We start from the raw sequence: 23726 nt of genomic DNA, 5'->3' as shown, positions 1-23726 counted from the left end.
TAATAATGTCTGGGTTTCCCATGCCAGCTTGCAGAAGAAGGCATGAATCCCACTCTAAACCTCTGTAAAGATGCAGAAGACCAGCGGGGCTCTAGGGCAGTTTGCAGTAGCAGGAGCTCCTACGGTATGCAGCCCCTGCCTGGTGCTATGCTGGAGATCCAAGCCCTTGTCTTCCAGCCTCCCTCCTGCTGTCTTGCAGAAGCCTTGCATTCGTCAGGCTGAGATGCTAGGCTTCAAATTCAGAGGCCTGTGGCTTTTTTTCTTTGGAATCAGGATTGTGCCCACAATGGAAGGTGCCCCGTCTTCCGTGAGTATCCCAAGCCCAAATGATCACAAAAATGCATTATTGGCCTGCTGAAATACAGCTCCCTGCTTCAAGTCAAAGCTAGGGAGAGGCAGAAACGTCATCTGAAAGACTTGCACAGGCTAAACTGGGTTGGACGGTTTCTATGTGCTTCCCTCCCATGTAGTATGTGGTGGCTAGTAACACATTGCAGAACAGCAAGCTAACTTCTGGCTTCCAGATAAACCTTCTCCTTTTGCTCGCAGCTGGATCCAGAAGCAAGCGATCATCTCAAAGAGCTCCAGGTGAGACTGAACAATGTTTTGGATGAGCTCAGCACCATGTTTGGTAACAGGTGAGTGCAACCAGCGTCCCTAGCCTCAAAACCATCCTTTCCTTCAGCTTCAGCTGTACCTGGCTCAGGGAGTCATGTGTATGACAGCTGCACGGCACTTTTTGGTTTAAGCATGAGATTCATGGCCTCTCGCATGCTGAGATGGCACGAAGAATTGAGACAGCTTCCTGAAAATGTTTATCTGTTTTCTTCCTTGCTCTGCCTGGAAATGTGGCGTGAGAATCTCTGAACTGTGAAAGGGATTTCGATCACCTATTGATCTCTTAAATCCTTGGCTGAAATGCACCTGATCTTTATTACCCTGAATCCAATTTCCAGTCTGATATGCAGCTGCTGGCATTCCTATTTAAACATTGTGGTATCACATGAAACAGCTGAGTGCTTTCTGATCCCAAAACGAATATTGAAGAGGAAAGGAGCCAGCTTAAATGTGAGACTGACAGCGTGGCCCAATACTCTGTTGCTGCAAAAGCCATCCATTTTTATAGGTTTTCTAGAGCCGTTAATGACACCAGCACCACAGTTGCTTGCCAGTTGCAATTAAAAGTTTCATTTCAGCTCCTGGATATGGTTTGCCCGGGGCAAAGACTGTGGCTCTGCTATCATAACTCTACGCTGAGCCAAAAAAAATAGTGCTGCTGGAGAAAAGACTGGAAGTAGGATTGTCTTTGAAAATCTCCAGTGTGGTTGACTTCTCTCATCTTTGCCCTATGCAGAGTTAACGTCATCCCACACCAGCTTACAAATGCACTGTGGAAATATAAAAATCACACCCGCTTATCTTTTTTTTTCTAGTCTATGGATTTGGACTGTTTATGGCCATAAATATCTTTGTAGGACTTAAACATATTGCTGTATTTTCAACATCCTGAACTAGGAGGGTTGTTCCACTGGGATGTGCTGATACTTCTGCTGGGACCCAAGCTGGAGGGTCCTGGCTAGAGGGTCTTGCCCCTCCACTCAGGGTCAGACCAATCACTATTTAGGGTCAGGAAGGATTTTACCTTGTGGCCAGATGGATGTGGCACTGGGTGGGGGGCAAAGAGGGTTGCCTTCCTCTGGAGCAGGGTGTGGGGTCCTTTACCTGGGATCTCTTGAGTGTATTTTAACAACCTGTTACAGCAGCAGGACATTGCCACCGTGGCCCCCCTGCTTTCCCTGTGGCAGCTATAGGTGTGATGTCTTGTGCAGTGTCAGGGTTGACAGTAGTTTTACTAAGAAGTCAGATAATGGATTTGCTTGGGATGGTTTAGACAGGGCTGATCCCAGCTCAGGCAGGGGTTGGACTAGATGCAACTCCTGGGGCTCCCTTCCAGCCTTATTTCTCTATCGTTTTTAATAACGGATGGCAGGAGCAGGAGATGGAGAGATTCGAACACACATTCAGCCGAGACGATAGCAGTCATAATTAGGTGGAGGGTGAGTGAGAAAACCATGATTATTGGGTTAGCATCCTTATTGGACACCTGTCTTCACGGTGCCAATGTTACAAGACAATTAGGGGGTTTCTTGGCATATGTAAATGTAATTTGAAGAGATTATGCAGTATCAGCACACACCCAGGGGAGCACTTCAGAGGCATGTGCCCGAGAGATTAACCAGCCAGGAGGGTGCAGCTGCCCCGTCTGCTCGGCAGCAGTGCCGGAGAACTAGAAGTGGAGCCGCGGCTTCCCGCGCAAGCAGGGCTGTCTCTAAGGGATGCCATTGCGTGAAATAAGGCAGATGTCCCAGCTAATACTGAAAGCATTTCCAAATGGCAGCTCCCAGGATGCCTCCCTTGCCGTATGCTGTGGATCTGCTGCCCTCGCGTCATGGGGGGCAGTTGCGTCAGCTGGGAGAGCAGTGCGTCTCCGAAATTCCCTGCTACTGTCACGTAAAGAAAGCGTCAGAACGGAGCCTGTTCAGCTACAGAGCCCTAATGAGCATGTTCCTGGCTGCTGCCTGGAGCTAGCTGGCGCAGGGTGGGATGCCAGAGCAGCAATTCCCTTTCTAGGTCTCTTCCAACCCTGCCTCTCTCCATACCTATGCATTCCCCTCCTGATCCCCTCAGCCTCCGAGAGCGCAGTGCAAGGTGTATTGCCTGTGCCCAGCAAGAGCAGGGGGAGCCCTTCATGGCAGCTAAGATCATCCAGCACAATGACCCCTGGAACCTGGTTATCGATTCAAGGGGTCAAGAGAGAGTTTTATCAGCTGCAGCCCCAGGACTGGGGAGCATTGCCCTTGCTGTCCTTAGCCTCCAGGTTTGCTGTACCCTTGCCCAAAATCAAAATGGGAGAAAGCTCCCTGACACTTGGTGAGCTCGTCTGTGCTGCAGCAGTAGTGTGTCCTGGCCCGGGCCTGGGCCGGACCCACGCGAAGTAGCATGCACGTTCCAGGCCCAGGAAGAAGAACGCTAGCAAAGCTACTTGAGGCTCAACTCTGGCAGATCTGAGAGCAGGGGCTGGTGGTGACTTAAAGCTGGAGGCTCCTGGATCATCCCCTCCACTCAGGGTTGGACTGAAGCTGCATTGGGGTCAGAAGGAATTCTCCCTCTGGTTAGGTTGGTACGGACTGGGGATGGGGTGAGGGGGTTGCCTTCCTCTGCAGCGGGGGCACGGCCTCTGCCTGAGCATATATTAACACCCCTTGCAGCAGCAGGATGTTGGCTGTGACAGCCTCCCTGCTTTCCCTGTGGCAGGTTCAGTTGTGATGTCTTGTGTTGTGTCAGGGTTGACTGTCATTCTGCTAAGAGGTTGGACAATGGATTAGCCTGGGATTGATTTGGACGGGGTTGCTCCTGCCTCAGGCAGGGGTTGGACTAGACGTGCCCTCTGGAGCTCCCTTCCAGCCCCACTTCTCTGTGACTGTGAGCCTGGAGCAGCCGCGCTAGTGCACAGGAGCGTGCCTGCAGGCTCCAGCACATGAGGCATGCACCAACCCCTTGGGCCAGGCCCTGCTGCTGTTGGTGCAGTAAAGAAAAGCCCTGACAAGTAATCTCCACGGTCAGCACGGTGTTCAGGTGATGAGCTCCTGGTACGTAGATGCATATGAAGGGGGCCCTGCTGAAGATGAGCAAGCAGCAGAGCTGGCCGTAGAGGTGGGTGATGTGATCAAGGGGGTGCATTGCACACACTGCCACCCCTTTCCCCAGGGTCTGGCCCCCCTGCCAGATACCCTTGGGGGGTGGGGGGCGACAGAGCAGAGGGAGTCCAGTCCCCTCCTTCGCTCCCTCCCATCTCCATGAGCCGAGCCTCCCTCCCTCCAGAGCTGGGTGGCTGCCCTCAATAATTCATCTCCCAGCAGTGAGGGTGGGCAGGGGACAGGTGGCAGAGGTGTGGGGAGCATGTGCCAGCATGCAGCATGGGTAGGCAGCCACCCATGTGGTGGGCATGGCACGGCAGACCGGCAGCAGAAAGGAAGCTCAGGCAGAGTTTCTGATGCTGCCTCTGCATGAGTGTTTTCTGTCCCTTGATGGGACTCAGGACAGGTGTGTGGTGTCCATGGGGCCCACTTCGGCCCTTTCCAAAACTTGTACGTGTGCTCCAGCCACCCCGCAGGCAGAAGGTCACCCTGCTGACGGCCGAGTTATGCTGAAATGCTGGTGCTGCACTACCACCCTGCTTAGCCTAATGTCGCATCAGCATTTTACATGCAGGGAACACACTGGGGCTTCCAGAGGCAACAAAGGAGCTGTAGCAAGACTAACCCCAGCTGCAAGGATGGTTGCTGTGGCCTAGCCTGTATATAGGAGGCTTGTCGAACAGGCTAAAATCACGGGATGCGGGTTACATCCTTCAGTCAGTGCTGGACACTTAGTAGCCCTGAAACTGGTCAGGCCCTTTCCCATTTCAGGGTTGCCCTTGGGAGAAGCATTGCCAGGAGCCTTAATGAGGTGTGAACAGCCCAAGCTCTGAGTAACAGTGTAACAAACATTAGTGAAGCGCGAAAGCTGAGAGCCAGCAATTCCTGCAGAAATTAGGCACAATTTAAATATTGGCCAGCTGAAAACATATCCCAGAGGGCAGGCGTGTGGCCTTGGGGCCAGGAGCTTTCTGACCTCTGCGGCTGATGTGCACGGTGGTCACTTCTGCGGTGTTTTCCCGTGGGTTTGTCAACCTCTGCTGCCCAGAGCCAGTGCAGGGAGGAGGCTGGGCTGGGAGAGTCGGATCCCCGGGGTTACAGGGAGCAGCTGTTGTTGGAAACGGATGTTGATAATTTCTTTATGTGCATCCAATCCGATAAGGCTTCTCCCAGCCTGGCTGAATTGCTTTGGTACCCAGAACTGGCTGCTCTTTGGTGCTCCTCATTGCTGGAGAGGCAAAGTGAGTGTGGAGGCAGCAGGCAGAGGAAGGACCCTGGCCTGAACACAGTAGGAGGTGACCAGGTAGTGGGAGAGACCAGGAAGCTTTGATGTGCGGGCTGTCGGTGCTCGGGAGAGCGTGGTTGGAAAGGCCAGGGGGCATGAGGAGAAGTGGGTAGCAGGAAGAGAGGGGTATATGCCTGAACAGCGGAGCCGCGGCCCAGCTACAGGCGTCCGGCTGAGTCAGCCCCAAAGAAGATCAGGCCACCTACTCAAAACCAGGTTTGAAAGCCAGCGTTATGCCTCTACGGTTGGAAATCTTGGCCGCAGTTCCTAGCAAAGACCCACGTGATCATCATTTAATTAAATACCTTGTTGTCAGAAATAGTTCCTTTAAATGTCAAAGCCTTCCCTTGTGGAGTTGGCCCTTTGGGAGGCTCTGCGGCCTCCCATTTTTTCGGTGCGGATACCTGCGTTTCCTGTTGACTGCAGTAGTGTTGGCCAACAGCACCGATGGGCTTCTCACAAGTGACTTCCTAAGGCAGGTGCAGCTGGGTGGTTACCTGCCTCTTGCTGGGACCTGGGGACAAGAAGGAGGTTGCACTCCCCTGGCATGTCGCACGTCCCTTCTGTAGCCTGGCCATCCCATGTGGACACTTGTGTGTTATCTGTATAGTGCAGGGCCTTGCTTCAGGCAGCACCTGTCCTCGTGTTGTAGGCGCTGCAGTGAGACACGTGTGTCTGTCTGCAGTGTTTCCTGATGACCACTGTAGATACCCACAGTCCCAGATTGTCACTGCCTGTGGGGCCCTGTTCCCTTTATGGACAGAGAGTGCTGTGCTTTGAGTTGGATGCCACTGCAGTTCTTGCAAAAAGAAAGGGCACTTTGGCAATTTCTAGTTAAGTGAATGAGTTGCCCTCCCACATCAGCACACCGCCTGCAGTACGGACAGGCTGTGGCTGGCGCCTGGTGCTGCATGCAAGGGCGTGTTAGAAAGGACCTGCTGTCAGTATGAGCATTGGCAGAGAAACAGAGCGAGAGCATCTCTTGGAGAGGGGAGACGCATGTACACTGAGTGCACAGTCTGCAGGGATGTGTTGGGCTACCACGTGCAGCCCCTGAATAACCGACTTGCCTTGCTTCTCTCCAGCTTTCAGACCCGCATCGACGAGTGCGTCAAGCAGATGTCGGACATCCTCTGTCAGGTGAAGGGGACGGGCAATATCCCCGCAAACGCCCGGAACACGGTGGCGCAAGATGCAGACAATGTCCTGAGGCCGCTGATGGACTTCCTGGATGGAAAGTAAGGAGGAGCATCCTCGTGCTGCTGTACAACTGGCAGTGGAGGTGGGGAAGGGAGCCTTCAACTTCCTAGACGGCTCCTGAGAGCCTCCTTCTGTCTCAAAATCCTTGTGGTGGGTTGAGGCAGGTGGGCTGTTTATCCCGCCCAAGGTGATGGCAAGGCTCGAGTTGGGGAATGTTGCATGTTCCTGCAGCATGCACAGCGTGTGTAGCTTGCATTTGTCAGAAGGACTGTTTTGCAAGTTGGATTTGTACGTGCTTGTTCCAGCTGTGCCTCGGGTCAGGTGGTGAAAGCGACTGCTCCCGTCATATTTGACATTGGCTCTTCTGTCTTAGTACATAGAAATTGCTTCTGATTAATCTGGTGAGACAGCTTCCCCTTCTCACTGACAGCCAGGGAACACGGGCATCTTAATGACTTCTCTTCTCCTGACCATAGAGAAAGTCAGTGGCAGAGGCAGAATTGTTTTTTCCCTCCCTTTCTCCCTGTCCATGTCTTCTGACTTCCTCTCTCTTCCAGTTTGCACCACAGCTGGGTCCTGCCCCAGTTCAGTTGGCTGCAGCAGACAGATTTCAGGGGGATGATGTGGGAGCACCACAGAGCAGCAGAAGTTTGTATGCATATTGTGGGCACTTCAGCAAGTGCATGGTCCTGGCTCTGCCATTGGCTTGCAGCGGGTGTTGAATAACACGGGGCAGTGGGTTGAGTCTTGTCAGACCCTGCAGATCAATTGAATCTTTTTCTGCCCTTAACCACAGCAAAGGTGGCAGGGGAGATTGGACACAGCCGCCTGATGGTGTAAACGCAGAGAGAGTTGGACAAGGCAGGGGTAGCAGAGAGTACAAAGGAATACATCAAGACATTTCTTGTGTTTCGGAGACTAGGGGTGTCCAGGGAGCTGATGAGAAGCATGTAGGAGGAGGGCTTGTGATCAGCTTTCAAAGAGTCTGTATGTTGGACCAAGCTGCCTTTTGCCATCCCCCACAATCTGTTACATTCCCTCATCTCTGGAAATGGGCTTTGCCAGGTGGGGATACTTGGCCTTCTCACCGGTGCTGATGCTTTTCATCTTGCCGTTGCTTTAATCTATGGTGTCAGGGCAATCTCCATGGCCAGCCTTTGGAAAGAGAGAGCTGAGCTGCAGAAGGATGGCGTGACAAGCCTTCCCCACTCGCTGCAGCTGAGAACGTATTTCTCGGGCCATGTTCAAAACATAGCCTATTTAAAGTGATGCTGAGCGTCGACTTGCCCTTGGACCAACGTTCGAAACCCCAGGTAGAGGCCAAGGACCCTTGTGCCTTGACTAGAGGCATCGATGCTGAGGTTGTGGAGTCGCAACAGCTGCACACTGAGCATCTCGGCTGGTAGGAAGGATGAACGCAGGAAGGGTGTCTGAAATGCTGCCCCTCCCCCCTGCCAGGATTGGGCAGCCCCAGGTTAGGAGTTTCTGTTATAGTTGTTGCAGTCAGAAACCTTCCCTGAGCTTGGCCGAGCAAGACCTGGGCCCCAAGCTGGGGAGAGGAGCAGCATCCCACCCGTTGCTCAGTAGTCTAGTTGCCCAGGGACTGGCAGACCGTCATGCATTCTGCATTTCATCTGTTAACTGTCCTATGCCAAATGCACAAGCAGTTTAGGGACCAGAACCCATGCATCTCCCTTCCTGGGGCCTCGCCTCTCCTCTTCGCTGGGCTATAGAGTCTGGCTCTCTCCCCGTTTTTTTCCTTCTGGCTGCCTGAAGCTGGCACAGGCGCTGCTCAGAAGGTCAAATGCAGCAGGAGGGATGGAGAGGCCTCAGCCTCGTCCAGCCTGTAGGCAGCTGGTTAGGATGCTTCCCTGCAAAGCGGGGGACGGGGGTTGAAACCCCATCAGGCTAAGGATGCGTGGGACTCTCAACTCCTTTCTAGGCAGGCCTTCTGATCTTTAAGTCAGTGGGTAAAAAGTGGATGGCATCTCCCCTGCAGGCGTGCTCCAACTTCACCTTAATTGCGGAGTCCCAAATGGCCCATGGCAGGATTCAGACACTGATGCGTGCTTGTTGAAAAAGGCTGCTCTTCTGGGCATGCCCAGGGGCTGTGTTTCTTATGCCCAGCTCTGCCAGCTGAAAGACAAAATCTGACAAGAAAGCAGCTTATTCACCCAACTCCTTTTCGAGTCTGGGCCCTCGAGGGTTTTGGTGTCACTGCCTGGGGAGCCTTGTCATGCTCAGGGCATGGACAGGCAAAGCAGTTAAACCCCTTTGCAAGTCATGGGGGACTTCCTACGGTGCGGCTGAATCTGATGCACTTGTTTCACGTGTCTGCTCCTGTCCAGCAGTAAGTGAGGCTGGACTGCAGTCATTTCCACCCAGTGAGACTAGGGGATAACTTATTCTGGTTAAGTTTCCTTTACTGGGGGTTGGGAGAAGGCAGATAAGACAAGTATGCCAGACTAGCATACTCCCAAGAGGTAAGTGTCCTCTTCTCCTGTAAGATGCTGCAGTTGTACATCTGTCTAAAACTTCTGAAACAATCCTGAAATCTTTTCCTCGTGGCAGGTGAGGAGAGCTGTTGCCTGGCTGTTCTCCACCTTCCAGTTGTAGCCCAGCCTCGGGAGGATGAGAACTAAAATCCCAGCCAGGATCAGAGCAAGCATTGGCAAGCGAGCAAGCTCTGCGATTGTGACTGGGGAGGAAGGCATCTGCATGCTTCTGGAGGATGTGAATGCAAGGCAGAGAGTCAGAGGCATTAGGGTGGTTTAAGGGGGTACAAATAGGTTGGGATCAAGCGTGGGAAAATAGGCTGTTGGGAAGCATTCACCCTGGCTGCTCTTCTAGATCCCACGCCGGAAGCCTGCACAGATTTGAGCGTAGGTTTTTCTGAGAAGCAGAACGATGATGGTGGAGAGCAGGCATGCAACTTGGCAGCTTCCCGACATGGGGACCCTCTGGGAGGGGTGCGTTTGAAGTGCTGGAGACAGGATGTCTCCAGAAATTTGTGCTTTACCCCCAGAGCAGCTGCCAGTGCCCTGGCAGGGCTTTGTAGAGCCCTCCTGTTAGAACCAGCTGTCAAATTGGTGTACATTTTCAAGCACTAACCTTGTAGCCGGTTGGCTCCTTTGATAGCTGGATGGACATTTGTATGCCCTGATCATTATATGCGTGGCTGCTCTAAATTTATTGCATGGTTCATCCATCAGATGCACAGCCCATGGAGCAGGGGCTTTGCCTGCATTGCCCCACAGCTGGGCAGGGGCAAGAAGCAGTGGTGGCAACTGGGCCCTGGCACTGGCCCACTTCAGCCCAAGCTGGGCCATTCCAGCATGCCACAAACCTTGCCAACTGCTGAGACAGGAGGGCGCACTAAGTGGTCGCAATGGTCTTGTTTGGACTTGAAATTGTGTCCTGGCTTCCCTGGGTAGGTGGTGAACCCTCTGGAGCTGGGCCTTATTTCCAAGCCCCCAGCCTGGGTGTTATTTGGGATCTTGGCCAGCTTCCAAAATGCAAATCATAAAAAAGAGTTCAGCCTCGGCTCGGCAATGCAGTAAGTGCTCATCTTGCACGCGTCTGCCAGTGTCCTCCGAAGGGAGCAGGAAGCGGGTGCTTTCCATTAGCAGCAGAGTATGGCAAGGGAGCTGTTCTCTTGCCTATGAGGCATGAAAGAGTCACTAATGCTGTTTGTTTGATGAGGCACTGCCTCTCCCCCACACTTCCAGTCCCCGTCTCCTGCGGATCATGTCCCCGGCGCAGCGTGGCTTAATCAGCTCTCGTTCTCTTCCCTCAGCCTGACGCTCTTTGCGACGGTGTGCGAGAAGACGGTGCTGAAGCGGGTGCTGAAGGAGCTCTGGCGGGTGGTAATGAACACCATGGAGAAGCTGATTGTGCTGCCTCCGCTCACAGACCACACGGTAAAGCAATCCCTCCTTCCTGACTTGGTGCAGAGACCACCCCCGTTCCTCTGTCCGGGGTCATCTGTCCAGGGGGTCACGCTTGGATAGGTGCCTGCTCTGTCGTGTGGGTGACAGAAGGGAAGAGACAGCCGTATGCTAGTACTGGGTGGCTTTATTTTTGGTGGGTGCTGAGATGCCAGAATGACTGTCGGGTATGAAACCATGCTGGACAGAAACCAGGTCAGGGCAATACCTTGGAGACTAACTGAGAGAGGCAACAACCAGCTTCATCACGTGCTAGGAATGGACTGGCAGAAAGAAAATTGTATATAGAAAGATTAAGGATGAGGGAGGGGTACTGTGAGGAGAGGTAATAAATGGATTGATGAGGTCAATTAAGGTGAGCAGGGCATTTGACAGCTGGAGTTAACACTAAGTCCAGGTAGTGGGACAAGATCCACTCTCCCTGTGGAGAGCATGGACTAGATGATCTGCTCAGGTCCCTTCCGACCCTAGAAACTATGAAACACCATCCAGTCTGTGGGTGATTTAGGATTATAGACTAGGATTAGTATGGGATGGTTTAGTTTGGGTGGGACTACATGTGACCACTGGAGAGGTGCCTCCCAGCCTGACTTTTCTTGAATTTCTAGGGTTTCTAGTTCACGGTTTTGTGTTCACGTTGTTTTTTAAAGTTCTTTTTGTTCATGACAACTCCCCTGAGGTCGGGGACGGGAAGTCCGGTTTCTGCCACGGGCTTGGGGGCATTTCTGGACGTGATGGGCAGGCAGGGGCCAGCAGTCTTCTGCAGAGAGCTGCACCCCCAGATGATCTAGTGACTGGTGCTGGCTTCATGGGCTTGCATGGACCACATGACTACTTCCACTAAAGTCATCTGCTCCTTCAGCAGCTGAGTGTTTCTCCTATTAGATGTGGCTAATTTGGGATGAGTCATTAGTGATGTTTCAGATGATCGTCCCAATGGAGCGGGGCAGTATTGCTCTGTCTCTGGGGAGTTGTTTGAATCACCACCAGGATGGGCTCTGATTTCCAAAACAGCCTTTCATGTAAGTGTTCATCTTCAGGGGCCACTTGGGATAGTGACAAGTCAGTGATGGGAAGACAACCTGTCTCCTAATCCCAGCGAGCCGCGGCGCCGGATGACGTTGCAGTTCCAGAGGCCCAGCTGCTCCCGGGCCGAGATCCCGTCAGGAGACTCCTGGCTGCAGCCTCATGTGTTTGGAGTTGCTGCAGGTCCTCCCAGAAGCAGGACTGTGGATCTGGGCCTCATGGCAGCGTGATGTGCTTTGATTTCCCCGGCAGACGGAAAGGGGCTCTTCTCGTTCCTCGCTGGCTCTCTGCCTGTGTGGAAAGACGGCCGAGGGGATGGTGCGGACTTGCAGGCTGCAGCCGGGTTATTTGTTCTCCCCCTTAATGGTCTGTTTAAACCTGGCAGTGCTGAGAAGCCCCATGATACATGAGCTCTTTCAGAAGCCTCTTAGGAACTAGGAAACGAGTCAAGAGCCTCAAATACCTGCTTGCTCCACACTTATTTAAGCAATGTTTCACGCCGTTCTCATTAAGAAACTGGGGGGCTGTAGTGTCGACACCCACACAGTCAGATGTGTTGCCAACTGGCGGGAGGGCCACACCCAGAGGGTAGTGGATGGGTCCTTCTCAACCTGGAGGGACGTGGGCAGTGGGGGTCCGCAGGGCTCGGTCCTCGGGCCGCACTGTTCAACATCTTCATCAGTGATTTGGATGAGGGGGAAAAAAGCACCTGTTCAAATTTGCTGATGACACTAAGATGTGGGGGATGTGGGCACACTGGAAGGATGCAACAGGCTCCAATCAGACCTGGACAGGTTACAGGGGTGGGCGGAAGAGAATAGGATGGGCTTCAACACAGACAAGTGCAAGGTGATGCACCTGGGGAGGAACAACTGGCACCATCCCTACAGGTTGGGGAACTCCCCTCTTGTCAGCACAGAGGCGGAAAGGGATCTGGGGGTCATCATTGATGCCAAGATGAACATGGGCCAGCAGTGTGGGGACGCGGTCAGGAAGGCCGACCGCACCTTGTCGTGCATCCACAGATGCATCTCGAGCGGGTCCAAGAAGGTGATCCTCCCCTTCTGTGCGGCACTGGTCAGGCCGCAGCGGGAGTCCTGCGTCCAGTTCTGGGCGCCGCACTGCAGGAGGGATGTGGACAGCATGGAGAGGGTGCAGAGGAGGCCACTCGTATGATCCGGGGGCAGCAGGGCAGGCCCTATGAGGAGAGGCGACGGGACCTGAACCTGTTCAGCCTCCACAGGAGAAGGCTGAGGGGGATCTAGTGGCCTGTTACAAACTAGTCAGGGGGATCAGCAGGCATTGGGGCAGTTACTGTTCCCCCGAGCAGGACCAGGAGTGACCAGGAATAACGGTCACAAGCTGGCAGAGGGTAGGTTCAGGCTAGACATCCGGAGGTGCGACTTCACGGTCAGGGCGGCTAGGGTCTGGAACCAACTTCCAAGAGAAGTGGTGCTGGCTCCTACCCTGGGGGTGTTTAAGAGGAGATTAGATGAACACCTTGCTGGCGTCGTTTGACCCCAGTACTCTTTCCTGCCATGGCAGGCGGTCGGACTCGATGATCTGCTCAGGTCCCTTCCGACCCTAGAAACTATGAAACTATGAAATCCGTTTAATCAGTCTCAGTGATTTGGGCACTGTCCTTAAACGGGGGGAAAGGGCTCACTTCCTGGGAGAAAAGAATGCATTTTCTAGCCAACTTCTACACTACTATAGGAAAGGAGATTTAAGGAAAACTGATGACACCGGGCTGTTAGAGCTGCCTTATCCCTTCCAAATGGAAGCAATGGAGAGGGTGGGGAGAAAGCTGTCCTAAGGAAGGCAGGTAGAAGGATCTGCTTTGGGCTTGTATGTTGGCAGCCTTTGAAGCTTCACCACTCTCGTAGTTTTTCCTAATACCCAATCTCAACTTACCTTGCTGCAAGTGGAGCCCATTGCATAAGCACCCAGCCCCACAGAAATCAGATGCCCCAGCCTGTGGCTGATAGGATTTGAACCCATGCAGGGAGACTCCAGTGGATTTCCATCCAGAGTGAATGCACCAAAACAGACATGTCAGAAATTAGACCAGTCATGGACTCCCCAGAGCATCACTCCCTTGGGAGCTGCAGCCTTATGCAGTCTATTGGAGTTTGAATCCATTTGGTCTCCAGCCTGTCGACCATAGACCAGTTGGTTCAGTGTTTGCTCCATAGCCCAGTCCTCCTTCCTTGAGGGTCTGCTTCCAAACGCCATGAACCCGTTCTCCCCCCAGTGTGCAAGCTAGTCAGGGAAACAGAAGCATGCAACCCAGTTGTAAGATAAGTACATACAACTCAGAAGTATCACAAACAAGATCGGATGGGGCCCCAAGATCCAATGGACACAAACGATCTGTGACGAAATTAGGAGATTTTTAACTGTTAGATTCTGGAGTGGTCTTTTGAGCACAGTGCTGGGAACAAGGGGCCTAAATTGCTCCAGGCGGGATCTCAGCAGGCTTCTGGAAGGGGCAGTGTGACCAGGTAGGGGTGTAGCTGGTGTTGATGCCTGTGTTGCATGCAGGTTTTTTGTATTTGGTATCCCTGCAAAGGCTCTGAAAGGAAGCTCTGTGTGGAAGGGTTTGGGTAATCCCACACTCCACAGCTTCTGCCTGTGGGGACCAGAAGGATCCCCCTGCTTTCCTCCCACTGGATGCATCCAGCCACAGTGAGCTGTCAGAGTCCTGCCGCCATCATTACAACAGCGAGGACTGGTGCTGCTGCTCTTGCCACCCTGGGAGCAGTAGCAGCAGCTGTGTCACCACAGCTGGCCTGGAGCGGACGTCACTGGCATGCAGTAGCGGTAGCAGCAGCTGCAGGCAGAGAAGGCTGCCTCCGGGTGATGGGAAGGCTGCCTGGACTTGGGGGGTCATAACAGCTGGTGCTGCCCTCTCCCTTGCCAAGAACAGGCAGAAGCTGTCAAATCCTCCCCGTCCCCCACTACCCACAGGGTGTGTGCAGGGGTGGGGGTATTCTGACGGCTGCTGCTCTTGGTCTGGGATCCAGCTTGCTGCCAAGCTCCCCTGTGGGCAAGGGAGAGCAAGGAACAGCTCTGTCTCACTCATGTGCTGGAGAAGCTCCCCTCCGAGGTGACTGGTATCGGGGTCCTACAGCTGGGGGGCTAGAAGGGACCAGTGGGGGTCACATCTAGGCCAGCCCTGGCCTGAGGCAGGATCAGCCCTGTGCAAACCAGCCCAGACGCATCCTTCATTTAAACTCTCCGTACTGTCAACCCTGATGCAACAGAGACATCGCACCTGAACCTGCCATAGGTAAAGCAGGGGAACCACAGCAGCTAATGACCTGTTTCTTTGAAATGGTGTTAATAGATGCTTGAAAGCTCCCAGGCAGAGGCCGTGCCCTGGTGCAGAGGAAGGCAAAACCCCACAGTCCAGACCAGTCTGACCAGGGGACAATCCCTTCCTGCCCTATGCGGAGTTGATCTGACCCTGAGCGCAGGGGCAAGACCTTCCAGCCAGGACCCTGCAGGGTCGGTGCCAGCAGAAGCATTGGCACAGCCCTGTCCCCATCCCCAGCCTGGGCTGCAGCAGCACCCAGCACCTCTGGGGAAGGATTAAACCCCCTGACACATGGAGCAGAAAGTGGGGGGTACAACCAGCACAGCCCAGAAGCCTGGGACATCCCTGTAGCAGAGCTACGGGTAGACATCGCTGCACCCAGATCATTGCTGCCCAGTGTCTGTCCACCCTCTCCTTGACACCTCCAGTGACGGAGAGTCCTCACCTTCCCCCACTGGGGTGCATACCCCACTGCGTCCTTGCTCTAACAATAAAGAAGCACTTCCAGATCTCTAATCTAAAGTTACTTTGCTGCAGCTTCAAGCTTTTGGTCCACATCCTCCTCTGCAGCAAGAGAGAACAGCTGCTTTCCCTCTTCTCTGTTGCAGCCTTTCCAGTGTTTGCAGACTGCTCCCATGGCCCCTCTTCAGCACCTTTTCTGCAAGCTGAACATGCCCCGCTCCTTTAGGCTCTCCTCTGACTTGCCTTCCAAGCCCTTGAGCATCTTTGTTACCCACCTCTGCCCCTCTGTACCTTCTCCACGTCCTTCTTAAAATGTGAAATGCAGACCTGAATGCAGTGTCTGGTTGAAGCCTTGCCAGTGCTAAGCAGACAGATGCTATCACCTGCTTTGTGTTGCATGGTAGCGCTGCAACATGTGCTTGCCCCCTTACCACTAGAAATGAATGTGTCCATAGCCTTAAAACCTAAAAATCTCTTTGGTGAAGTACATGCTGCGTCTGGCTTGGGGTTAAAGCAATAGCTAAGTTTAAGGCTAGGAAGGGATTTTTCCACAGGTCAGGTTGGCTTGGGCTGCCTGGTTTATTTTGCCTTCCCTTCATAGTTTTCATCGTTTCTAGGATCGGAAGGGACCTGACCAGATTGAGTCCGACCCCCTGCCATGGCAGGAAAGATTACTGGGGTCAAACGACCCCAGCAAGGTGTTCATCCAACCTCCTCTTAAACACCTCCAGGGTAGGGGCGAGCACCACTTCTCTTGGAAGTTGGTTCCAGATCCTAGCCGCCCTGACCGTGAAGTCGCGCCTCCTGATGTCTAGCCTGAATCTCCCCTCTGCCAGCTTGTGACCGCTATTCCTGGTCACTCCTGGCCGTGCTCGGGGGAACAGGGACTCCCCCAGTGCCTGCTGGTCCCCCCTGACTAGTCTGTAACAGGCCACTAGACCCCCCTCAGCCTTCTCTTGTGGAGGCTGAACAGGCTCAGGTCCCGTCGCCTCTCCCCGTAGGGCCTGCCCTGCTGCCCCTGACCATGCGAGTGGCCTCCTCTGGACCCTCTCCATGCTGTCCACATCCCTCCTGAAGTGCGGTGCCCAGACCTGGACGCAGTCCTCCAGCTGCGGCCTGACCAGTGCCGCACAGAGGGGGAGGATCACCTCCCTGGACCTGCTCGAGATGCATCTGTGGATGCACGACAAGGTGCGGTTGGCCTTCCTGACCGCGTCCGCACACTGCCGGCACATGTTCATCTTGGCATCAATGATGACTCCAAGATCCTTTTCTGCCTCTGCACTGACAAGAGGGGAGTTCCCCAGCCTGTAGGCATGGTGCCGGTTCTTCCTCCCCAGGTGCAGCACCTTGCACTTGTCAGTGTAGAATCTCATCCTGTTCTCATCCACTCACCCCTGTAACCTGTCTAGGTCTGATTGCAGCCTATTCCTCCCTCCTAGCGTGCCCACATCCCCCACATCTTGGTGTCATCAGCAAAAGCGAGCAGGGTGCTTGTTACCCCCTCGTCCAAGTCGCTGATGAAGATGTTGAACGGTGCGGGCCCGAGGACCGAGCCCTGGGGGACCCCACTGCCCACGTCCCTCCAGGTTGAGAAGGACCCATCCACCACCGCTCTCTGGGTGCGGCCCTCCCGCCAGTCGGTGACACGTCTGACTGTGTGGGTGTCGACACCACAGCCCCCAGTTTCTCAATGAGAACGGGGTGAGAGACAGTGTCGAGGCCTTCCGGAAATCCAGGAAGACTGTCCGCTGCTACCCCTGTGTCTAAGGATTTGGTGATCTTGTCATAGAAGGCCACCAGGTTGGTCTGACAGGACCTTCACGCTAGCATCTTCCAAGCAGGTTTTCACCTAATGGATTTCCTGCCACTGCAATAGCCTGGCATTGGCAGTGTCCTTCTCTCTTGCTCTTTCCCGGTGACACGCAGTAGGGTTTTTTCTCGGGTGGCAGCTAGAGAGTTGGTATATATGTTCATATGGAAACCAGATGCCTGCATGCAACGGGGTCTGAACTTGTAGGACTGGAAGGGGCCTTTCAGGTCATCATTCTTAATCATTCATCAGCCCCTTTGGGGTCCTTAGCAATGGGACGTGGGGTGGGTGAGGGCAGATAAGATGCAGGAAGCAAGCCCTGTAAGCACAGCCATCACTTCCATTGCCACCTGGGACCCACCATAGCTTGCTAAGTCCTTCATCATCCCAATCAGACCAGGCCAGGGAGCAAACTGAAGGCATGAGCTCCTCCGCTAGCATCCACCAAACCGTGAGCGGCCCTTGGGAGGCGAGACGAGTCCCTCCTGTTTCTTATATGCGCGTGTCCTTTCCCATCCCTGCTGCCTGCCTTCTCTTTTGGCAGCTGTTCAGTAAGCGTCTGGCTTGGCTGGCCAAGACTCACAGCACTGGGGATGAAAATGGCTCCAGTGAGGCCGGCATTTTACCTTTGGTCTGGATTTTACCTGTGATTGTGCTACAGGTTTGCCAGGTCTCCGAGTGCCTGGCAAGGCTCGTGCTGTGGCCACGTGTCTGAGGCTGAGACTCAGCATCTCAGACAAGCTGCACCTTTTCCCCGTTGCTGGTTTTCCCCATCCCATTGTCTGTTCACCTTGTTTGCTTTCAGGAGAGCAGGGGCAAGACTGGCAGCTGCTCCAGCCCACCTTAACAAACCCTCTCCCTCTTCCCCCCGAACGCTGCAGTTTTATTGCCATCTTTTATACTATCTAAAGGAGGGTCACAGGGGAGCTTCCCTGTAACATCTCTGCTGCTACCAGCTAATGAAATAAGGGCTCCTGGTGTCAAAAAGAAAGCCTTGCCTTGCATTTTGTTTCAAGTGCTTTCGATGTTTTTCATTCTCTTTCTACCTTTGATAAAAATGGAAAAGGCTTTTAATGGAGGCTGTCACCCTGAGCCCAAGCAAACTGAAGTCCCTGTCCTGAAACCTCTGAAGCACACCTAGCTGTTGGGTGTTGTGCAGGGATGGGGTCACGCTCGCACCTTCTCTGCCCCGAGGTCCTATCCAAATTCACGCTGTGCTGCATTGTGCAGGAGGAGAAACCTGGAAGTGTTTCTCCTTTTGTTCCTTGCTGCGTCTGCAGGATTATGGCAGAGCGTGGCTCTTTGTGACGAGGCTGGCTGGGCCGCTCCAGCCCATTTTGGCTGTAATGGCATCACAGCAATCGTGTCGCTTCTGCACCTTGAGGACAAGAGGCAGCGGCAGGTGTCCTAATAATTCACTCAAATCGCTGGCTCAGAAGCCGGTGGGGATTGAATTTCCCTGGATTTGGAGATCAATGGCTATGCGAGCCGCAGTAATTCAGCGAGCCGTGCACACCTTGCCGCTTTAACTAGAGATCAGTGCTTTAATTAAAGCCCCAGTCTCTCTTGCATGAGTGGGTGGATGAGTTTCAGGGATTCAGTGTTTTCAGGTTGCTGAATTCATCATGTTTTCATACCACCGCTTGATGCACGCGCTCTTTTCTCCTGTCCCGCAGGAGGCTGAGCCTCTGCCTTTGGTTCAGAGGTGATTGGGCCAGTCGAAAGATGTGGGACTGAAGCACGGACCCCTCCTCCGAGATCTCTGCTTGCTTTGCCCTGCTGTTCGCTCCGTAGTGGACAGGTGGAGCACACTCCATTGATACGCGCCCTTGCAACGTTTCCTTTTCTGCCCTGGAGAGACGACTCTTGGCTCAATAAGAGTGTGATCCTGAGTTAGACGCAAGCTTCAGGCTCTCCCAGCTTCAGGCTGTGGTTGTACCTGTCCATTTCCAGTTTCCTCTCCCCTGGAGTGCATGCCAGCACCGCTTTCGTGGTCAGCAGAAGATGGGGCCAGCAAGAAGGCTGCCAGCACCCTCTGGCTATTAGATGCATCCTTTCTCCAGCACTTGCAAAGGTCGCAGAAGTCCCAGTCTGCCTCTGTAAACACGTGTGGGGAGGCAGCTTGTTCTGCTTCAAGCCAGATAATCTAAACTAGCATTTGTGCCCTTTTAAAAAGGATGCTGCGCTGTCCAGGTCCCTTGCAGAGCCCCTTCCAAATGAGAGAGGAGTCCAAGTATGTATGAAAGGTTTCCCTCTTTCTTTTGTTTTCCTCTCCCAGTCCAGAGCCCAGCTTGCCCTTGTTTGCTGGAGCAAGTCACTTGAAAAAAAAATCCTTTGATCTTAATGATTTTTAACCTGATTCTATTAGCTAGCAGCTGCTATTGTTAGCTAGTAAAGCCTCCCGAGGAGGCGCACGCGCTGCCGCGGGCGATCAAATCTAATGGTTGTCAGAGCCGGGCATCGGAGGCACCTGCTGTGGCACATACGCTGTGTAAGCTGCCACAGCCCTGAATTAGTGTCGCTAAGGCCCTGGGCGGATACCTATTGAGATGCTCCAAACCGTGACCGTGCAGGCGTGTATCGCTGAAGAAGTGCTTCAAAAATGGCCAAAGCTTTTAAAAAACGAGGGACGTTTTTGAAACATCGGCCTCCTTTCGCAGACCCCAACAAGGGGTTGCGTGGTCCCGTAGCGCTCCTCTTCCAGGACGGCAGGCGAGCGGCACTGCAGGACTGATGCCTCCCTGCCGTGCCCCTGGCTGGGGAGCACACTGCTGCTGCCCTGATTTGGGGAGTGCTCTGGTGGGGGCTGCCCGGCGGTCCAGGTCCTGAAGCACTCCCAATTCGAAGCACGCTGAACCAGTGGGATTGGGGCACTTCACATGTGTCTTAGAAACAAATGAAGGATTCTTCATGACAAAACTGCTGCATCAGTAGCTCGCTTCGCTGGATCTAATCAGTCTGTAGGACTATTAAGTTTGGATGCAGTCTCCCAGGAGGTGAATTCAAGCACCTACACTGAACACCTTCAAGAGCAAATCGGATGCTCATCTTGCTGGGATCCTATGACCCCAGCTGACTTGCTGCCCTTTGGGCAGGGGGCTGGACTCGATCTCCCGAGGTCCCTTCCAGCCCTGATGTCTATGAAATCTATGAATTGACATGCTTCCTTCCACTTCAGTTCTGAGATGACCGGACCTGGGGATCCTCCCCTGAATAGGGGTAGGTTTTCTTTTCTTTTCTTTTTTTAGGCCAGTTAAATCCTGATTGGAGATTGTAAAGCCTTCATGAAATGAGCTAGAGATGTCTTGTGGGTTTGCCGAAGGCGCGGTGAGGAAGGCAGCATCTTTATAAAATACTGGGAATGTTATTGAGCCTTAAATCTGCATCATCCACCACTCTGATGGAAATGCTGTCTGTCAGGGCCTTTGCCTCTTTCCCACCCCCACTTCCCTCTGAGTTGCCATAATCATTTCTGTTCTGGGAAATTATCTGGAAGAAGCTTTGCATCCTCCGTGAGAGGCAGCAAAGGGTGCCAGGGGTAAAGCTGTGAGGTAGTTAGCTATATCAGTCCAAAGTCAGGCGAGAGGCACAGCAGGGTGGCACCTTGGAGACTGACTGGTTCAGCGAAGCACAAGACTTCGTAAGCAACAACCTGCTTAATCAGGTGCTAGGAGTGGGCTGGTAGACGTAAGGGCTGCGACAGGTGGGTGGGTTGTGCAGCTGTTTGTCTACCAGCTTGTTCGGGAGGTTTCACTGAGCCTGGGGCGATGCACGTGGTCCAGGTGAGCTCTGGGGGGGCTTGGGGGCAGCTGGAGCACCCTGCTTACACGAGTGGCGGAGGGCAGGGGCAGGCGCTGTGCAGAGGATTTCATTAGGCAGCCCTCATCAATGACGAGCCCTTTGCAACAGCAAAGCCATGTTGTGCTTGCACATGTGCTGATGGAGATCGGTATTGATTGATGGAAGTGGTTCATAGCGGGGAAGAAAGACCAGAGGAGGTAGCTGAGCTGCTTTGTTCTGCCAAGCAGATTGAGTCACTGGGTATTGCTGAGTGTTACAGACCTGCCCTATTTAGGAGCCTGCAGCACGAACATGACGTGCCTTGTCTGGCTCATGGCGTTCAAACGCCAATTGAAAATACCACAGGAGGATGAAGGTACCCAACAGCCAGGGATTAATATTTAAATCCCATTTAAAATGTCTTGTAACCTGCATTGAGAGAAGGGCTGTGCTCTTCTCCCTGGCTCGGTACATACAGACTCTGTGAGAACCTAAGTGCAAAAATGAAAGTGCCGTCTTCGCAACAAGGGCACGCTGTTGGCAAAGGCTACCGGCATCCTGGGCTGCATCGGTAGGAGCGGTGCCAGCAGATCGAGGGCAGTGATTGCTCCCCTCTGTTCGACACAGGTGAGGCACATCTGGAGTCCTGTGTCCAGCTGTGGCCCCCACTACAGAAAGGATGTGGACAAGTTGGAGAGAGTCCGGCAAAGGGCAATAAAAATGGTTGTGTGGCTGGGGGACAGGACTGGTGGGGAAAGGCTGAGAGCACTGGGCTGATTGACTCTGCAGAAGAGAAGACTGAGGCGAATAGCAGCCTCCACCTCCCTGCTGGGGGGCTGCAGAGAGGAGGGAGCTGGGCTGGTCTCAGTGGGGGCAGACGACAAGGAGCAATGGGCTCCAGTTGCAGCAAGGGAAGTTGAGGTTGGATATTAGGGAAAACTTACTTACTAGAAGGGTGGTGAGATGGTGCAGTCTCCATCCTTGGAGGTTTTGAAGACCCAGGTAGACAAAGCCTTTGTTGGGATGGTGTAGCTGGGGCTGGTCCTGCTTGGAGCAAGGGGCTGGACTGGATGTGACCTCCTGAGCTCCCTTCCAGCTGTCATTGTCTGTGATTTCTGCAAAAAACAACCAGTCTTGCGCAGGACCCCATGACTGGTGCGGCATTTATGGTTTGCACAAGAACCTTCAGTGTAGCCACGTGCGAGAGCTGCAGACCTTGCCTGGGGCCCTGATCCTTTGCATGCACATGCTCTGCCTGGTATGTTGTGGGCAGGATTTTTGTTTGGGAGGAGGTCGTCATTTTAGCAGTATCCACGCGATTCACATGTGACCCTATTTCTGGCAGTGGCCTGTACAGGTATGCAGCCCTCAGTCATTTCTCTAGGAGCCTGTTCAAACAGCAGCTGTTGGCTACTAAGCCCATTAAAGCCTCCCATTCTGCATCGGGTTCATTTTAACAAGCGCAAAGAGGTGAGGAAAAACCGAACGCCAAATGATAGCTCTGGAAGGAATCACTCAAGGCGATATCAGTCAGTCTGAGTCACCGAGTCGTGTCTTTCAGGCTGAGTAATGTAGGACATGGCACAGTTAAATATAAAATACCTGATGCATCACGGAGCATACTAAGTGCAAGGCGGAGGCTGCTCTCTTGCATGTTGTATGCACCAGAGAGGTCCAGAGTCCCTGGACTGGACAGTCGGGATGCGTGGAAGATGCCAAATGCTCATAACGTTGCAGCCCCCACTGAGGACAGCCCAGGTCCATCCTCTTAGCAGCCCCCCTGCAGGGAGGTGAAGATCCCCCTCCGTCTTTTCTTCTGCAGACTCAACCAGCCCAGGTCCCTTGGCCTCTCCTCATTAGTCTGTGCTTTCCCTTGGAAGGGAAAAGTACAGTCTCAGCATCTGCGCCTCTGTTGCGTGAGTTAGCAACAGGGGCAATAGCCCAGTGGACATGATTCTGCTTTAATCCTGGCAGAATGAATGAGGACACGGCAGTAAAACCCGGGGAGCCCACTCAAGCCCCAGTCTCCCATGCTGGGCATCCTCCACATGCAGACAGGCCCAGCTCCTGCTTCTGGGAGATTTAAACTCTAAAGACACCATCAGGGGATGGGACATAGAAGACGAACCGACTGGCCTGGCTGGCAGCAGGCATCGCTTTCAGCATGTGCTCTTGTTCGTGCTCGCTCCGATTTACTTGCGTTACAGAAAACGTAGGGCGTTTGGCTTCGGTGACCTGCAGGAGGGAGGGAGGCAGGCAAGGGGAAGGGGCAGGTAGGAAAGGGAAACAGCCAGCGGTGTTTGGAAATCCCCGAAACAACCCTTCCCCACAGGCTCTGCCTGCTACCGAGCCCTCCCGTAAGCAGCATGTTTGGGGGACGGCCTGAGCCAGGCGCTGGCCTCTGCATTTGTCTGTCATCTAGTGGAAGCTCCTTCAGGCCTGTGCCCAGTTGAAACCCCCTTGGCCCTTTCAGACTCATGTCTGGTGCTCGTTATGAGCATTACTTTTTCACAGATTAAATAGTCCCTTTTAGCTGTTGCTTCCAGTCATCGTGAGCCAGGAGCCTCTTGCCTGCTCTTTCGGGACATCTGTCCTGATGCATCTGAGGCCTTGCTGAGCAGGAGGTGACCCTTGATCAGAGAAGGGCAGACACTTCTAGCCTCTGGCGACCAGCCTCACAGCCCGGTCGAGTTAGCTTGAAAGAGCTTGTTGGAAAGCAGAAGCTCCCAAGGGAAGAGCTATTTGGGAGCGAGGCAGGCTGGACCCGTCAGATTTTCTACGGAGCCTGTGTGACAGTCGAAGGTAGGAGCAGAGGAAGGGAAAAGGGAGGGGATGAAAGTTAAACCACCACCTTCAAGCACTCTACAAAAGACTCTTAGGAGGGTGTTTGGTGGCTACAAACCTTGCTAGTCTCGTGTTGGCCATGGATACTAAGGCAGCAGTGAGACACGAAAATGGGAAGATGCTGCGACAGGAAAAGGAACGACACCTTTGCCTCTCACAGCCACAGGACACACTTGCAAAACCTCCCTGTCCTGCGGTCTGCCTGGCTGGCCGTCGGCTTGCTTGCTTGTCTCCTCATTGCTCACAGAGCATCCGTCAACCATAATTCAGGGAGCGGGGATGTCTGGGTGGCAGTCCTTTCATTCTCGTGCACAAGGGACTGTTGAAATATGTATTACGCTAGTCATAGTCT

The 23726-nt window shown here is 53.6% G+C and overlaps 1 protein-coding gene across 3 annotated transcripts in view; it reads left to right on the top strand.

The window, feature by feature from the left end:
• Positions 1-23726, top strand: part of UNC13B (unc-13 homolog B) — a 326084-nt gene that overhangs the window by 279377 nt on the left and 22981 nt on the right. For all 3 annotated transcript variants that reach the window (XM_090037508.1, XM_090037507.1, XM_090037509.1), the window contains 3 exons: positions 550-638; positions 6069-6221; positions 9980-10103. In XM_090037508.1, coding sequence (XP_089893634.1) covers positions 550-638; positions 6069-6221; positions 9980-10103 — 366 coding nt within the window. The remainder of the gene's footprint in view (positions 1-549; positions 639-6068; positions 6222-9979; positions 10104-23726) is intronic.

Source organism: Crocodylus siamensis, chromosome 3 (genome assembly GCF_052110815.1).
Source record: "Crocodylus siamensis isolate JL-2025a chromosome 3, ASM5211081v1, whole genome shotgun sequence".
NCBI classification, from domain to species: domain Eukaryota; kingdom Metazoa; phylum Chordata; order Crocodylia; family Crocodylidae; genus Crocodylus; species Crocodylus siamensis.
The sequence above is the reverse complement of the archived record's forward strand: the minus strand, read 5'-3'. Positions and strand labels throughout refer to the sequence as shown.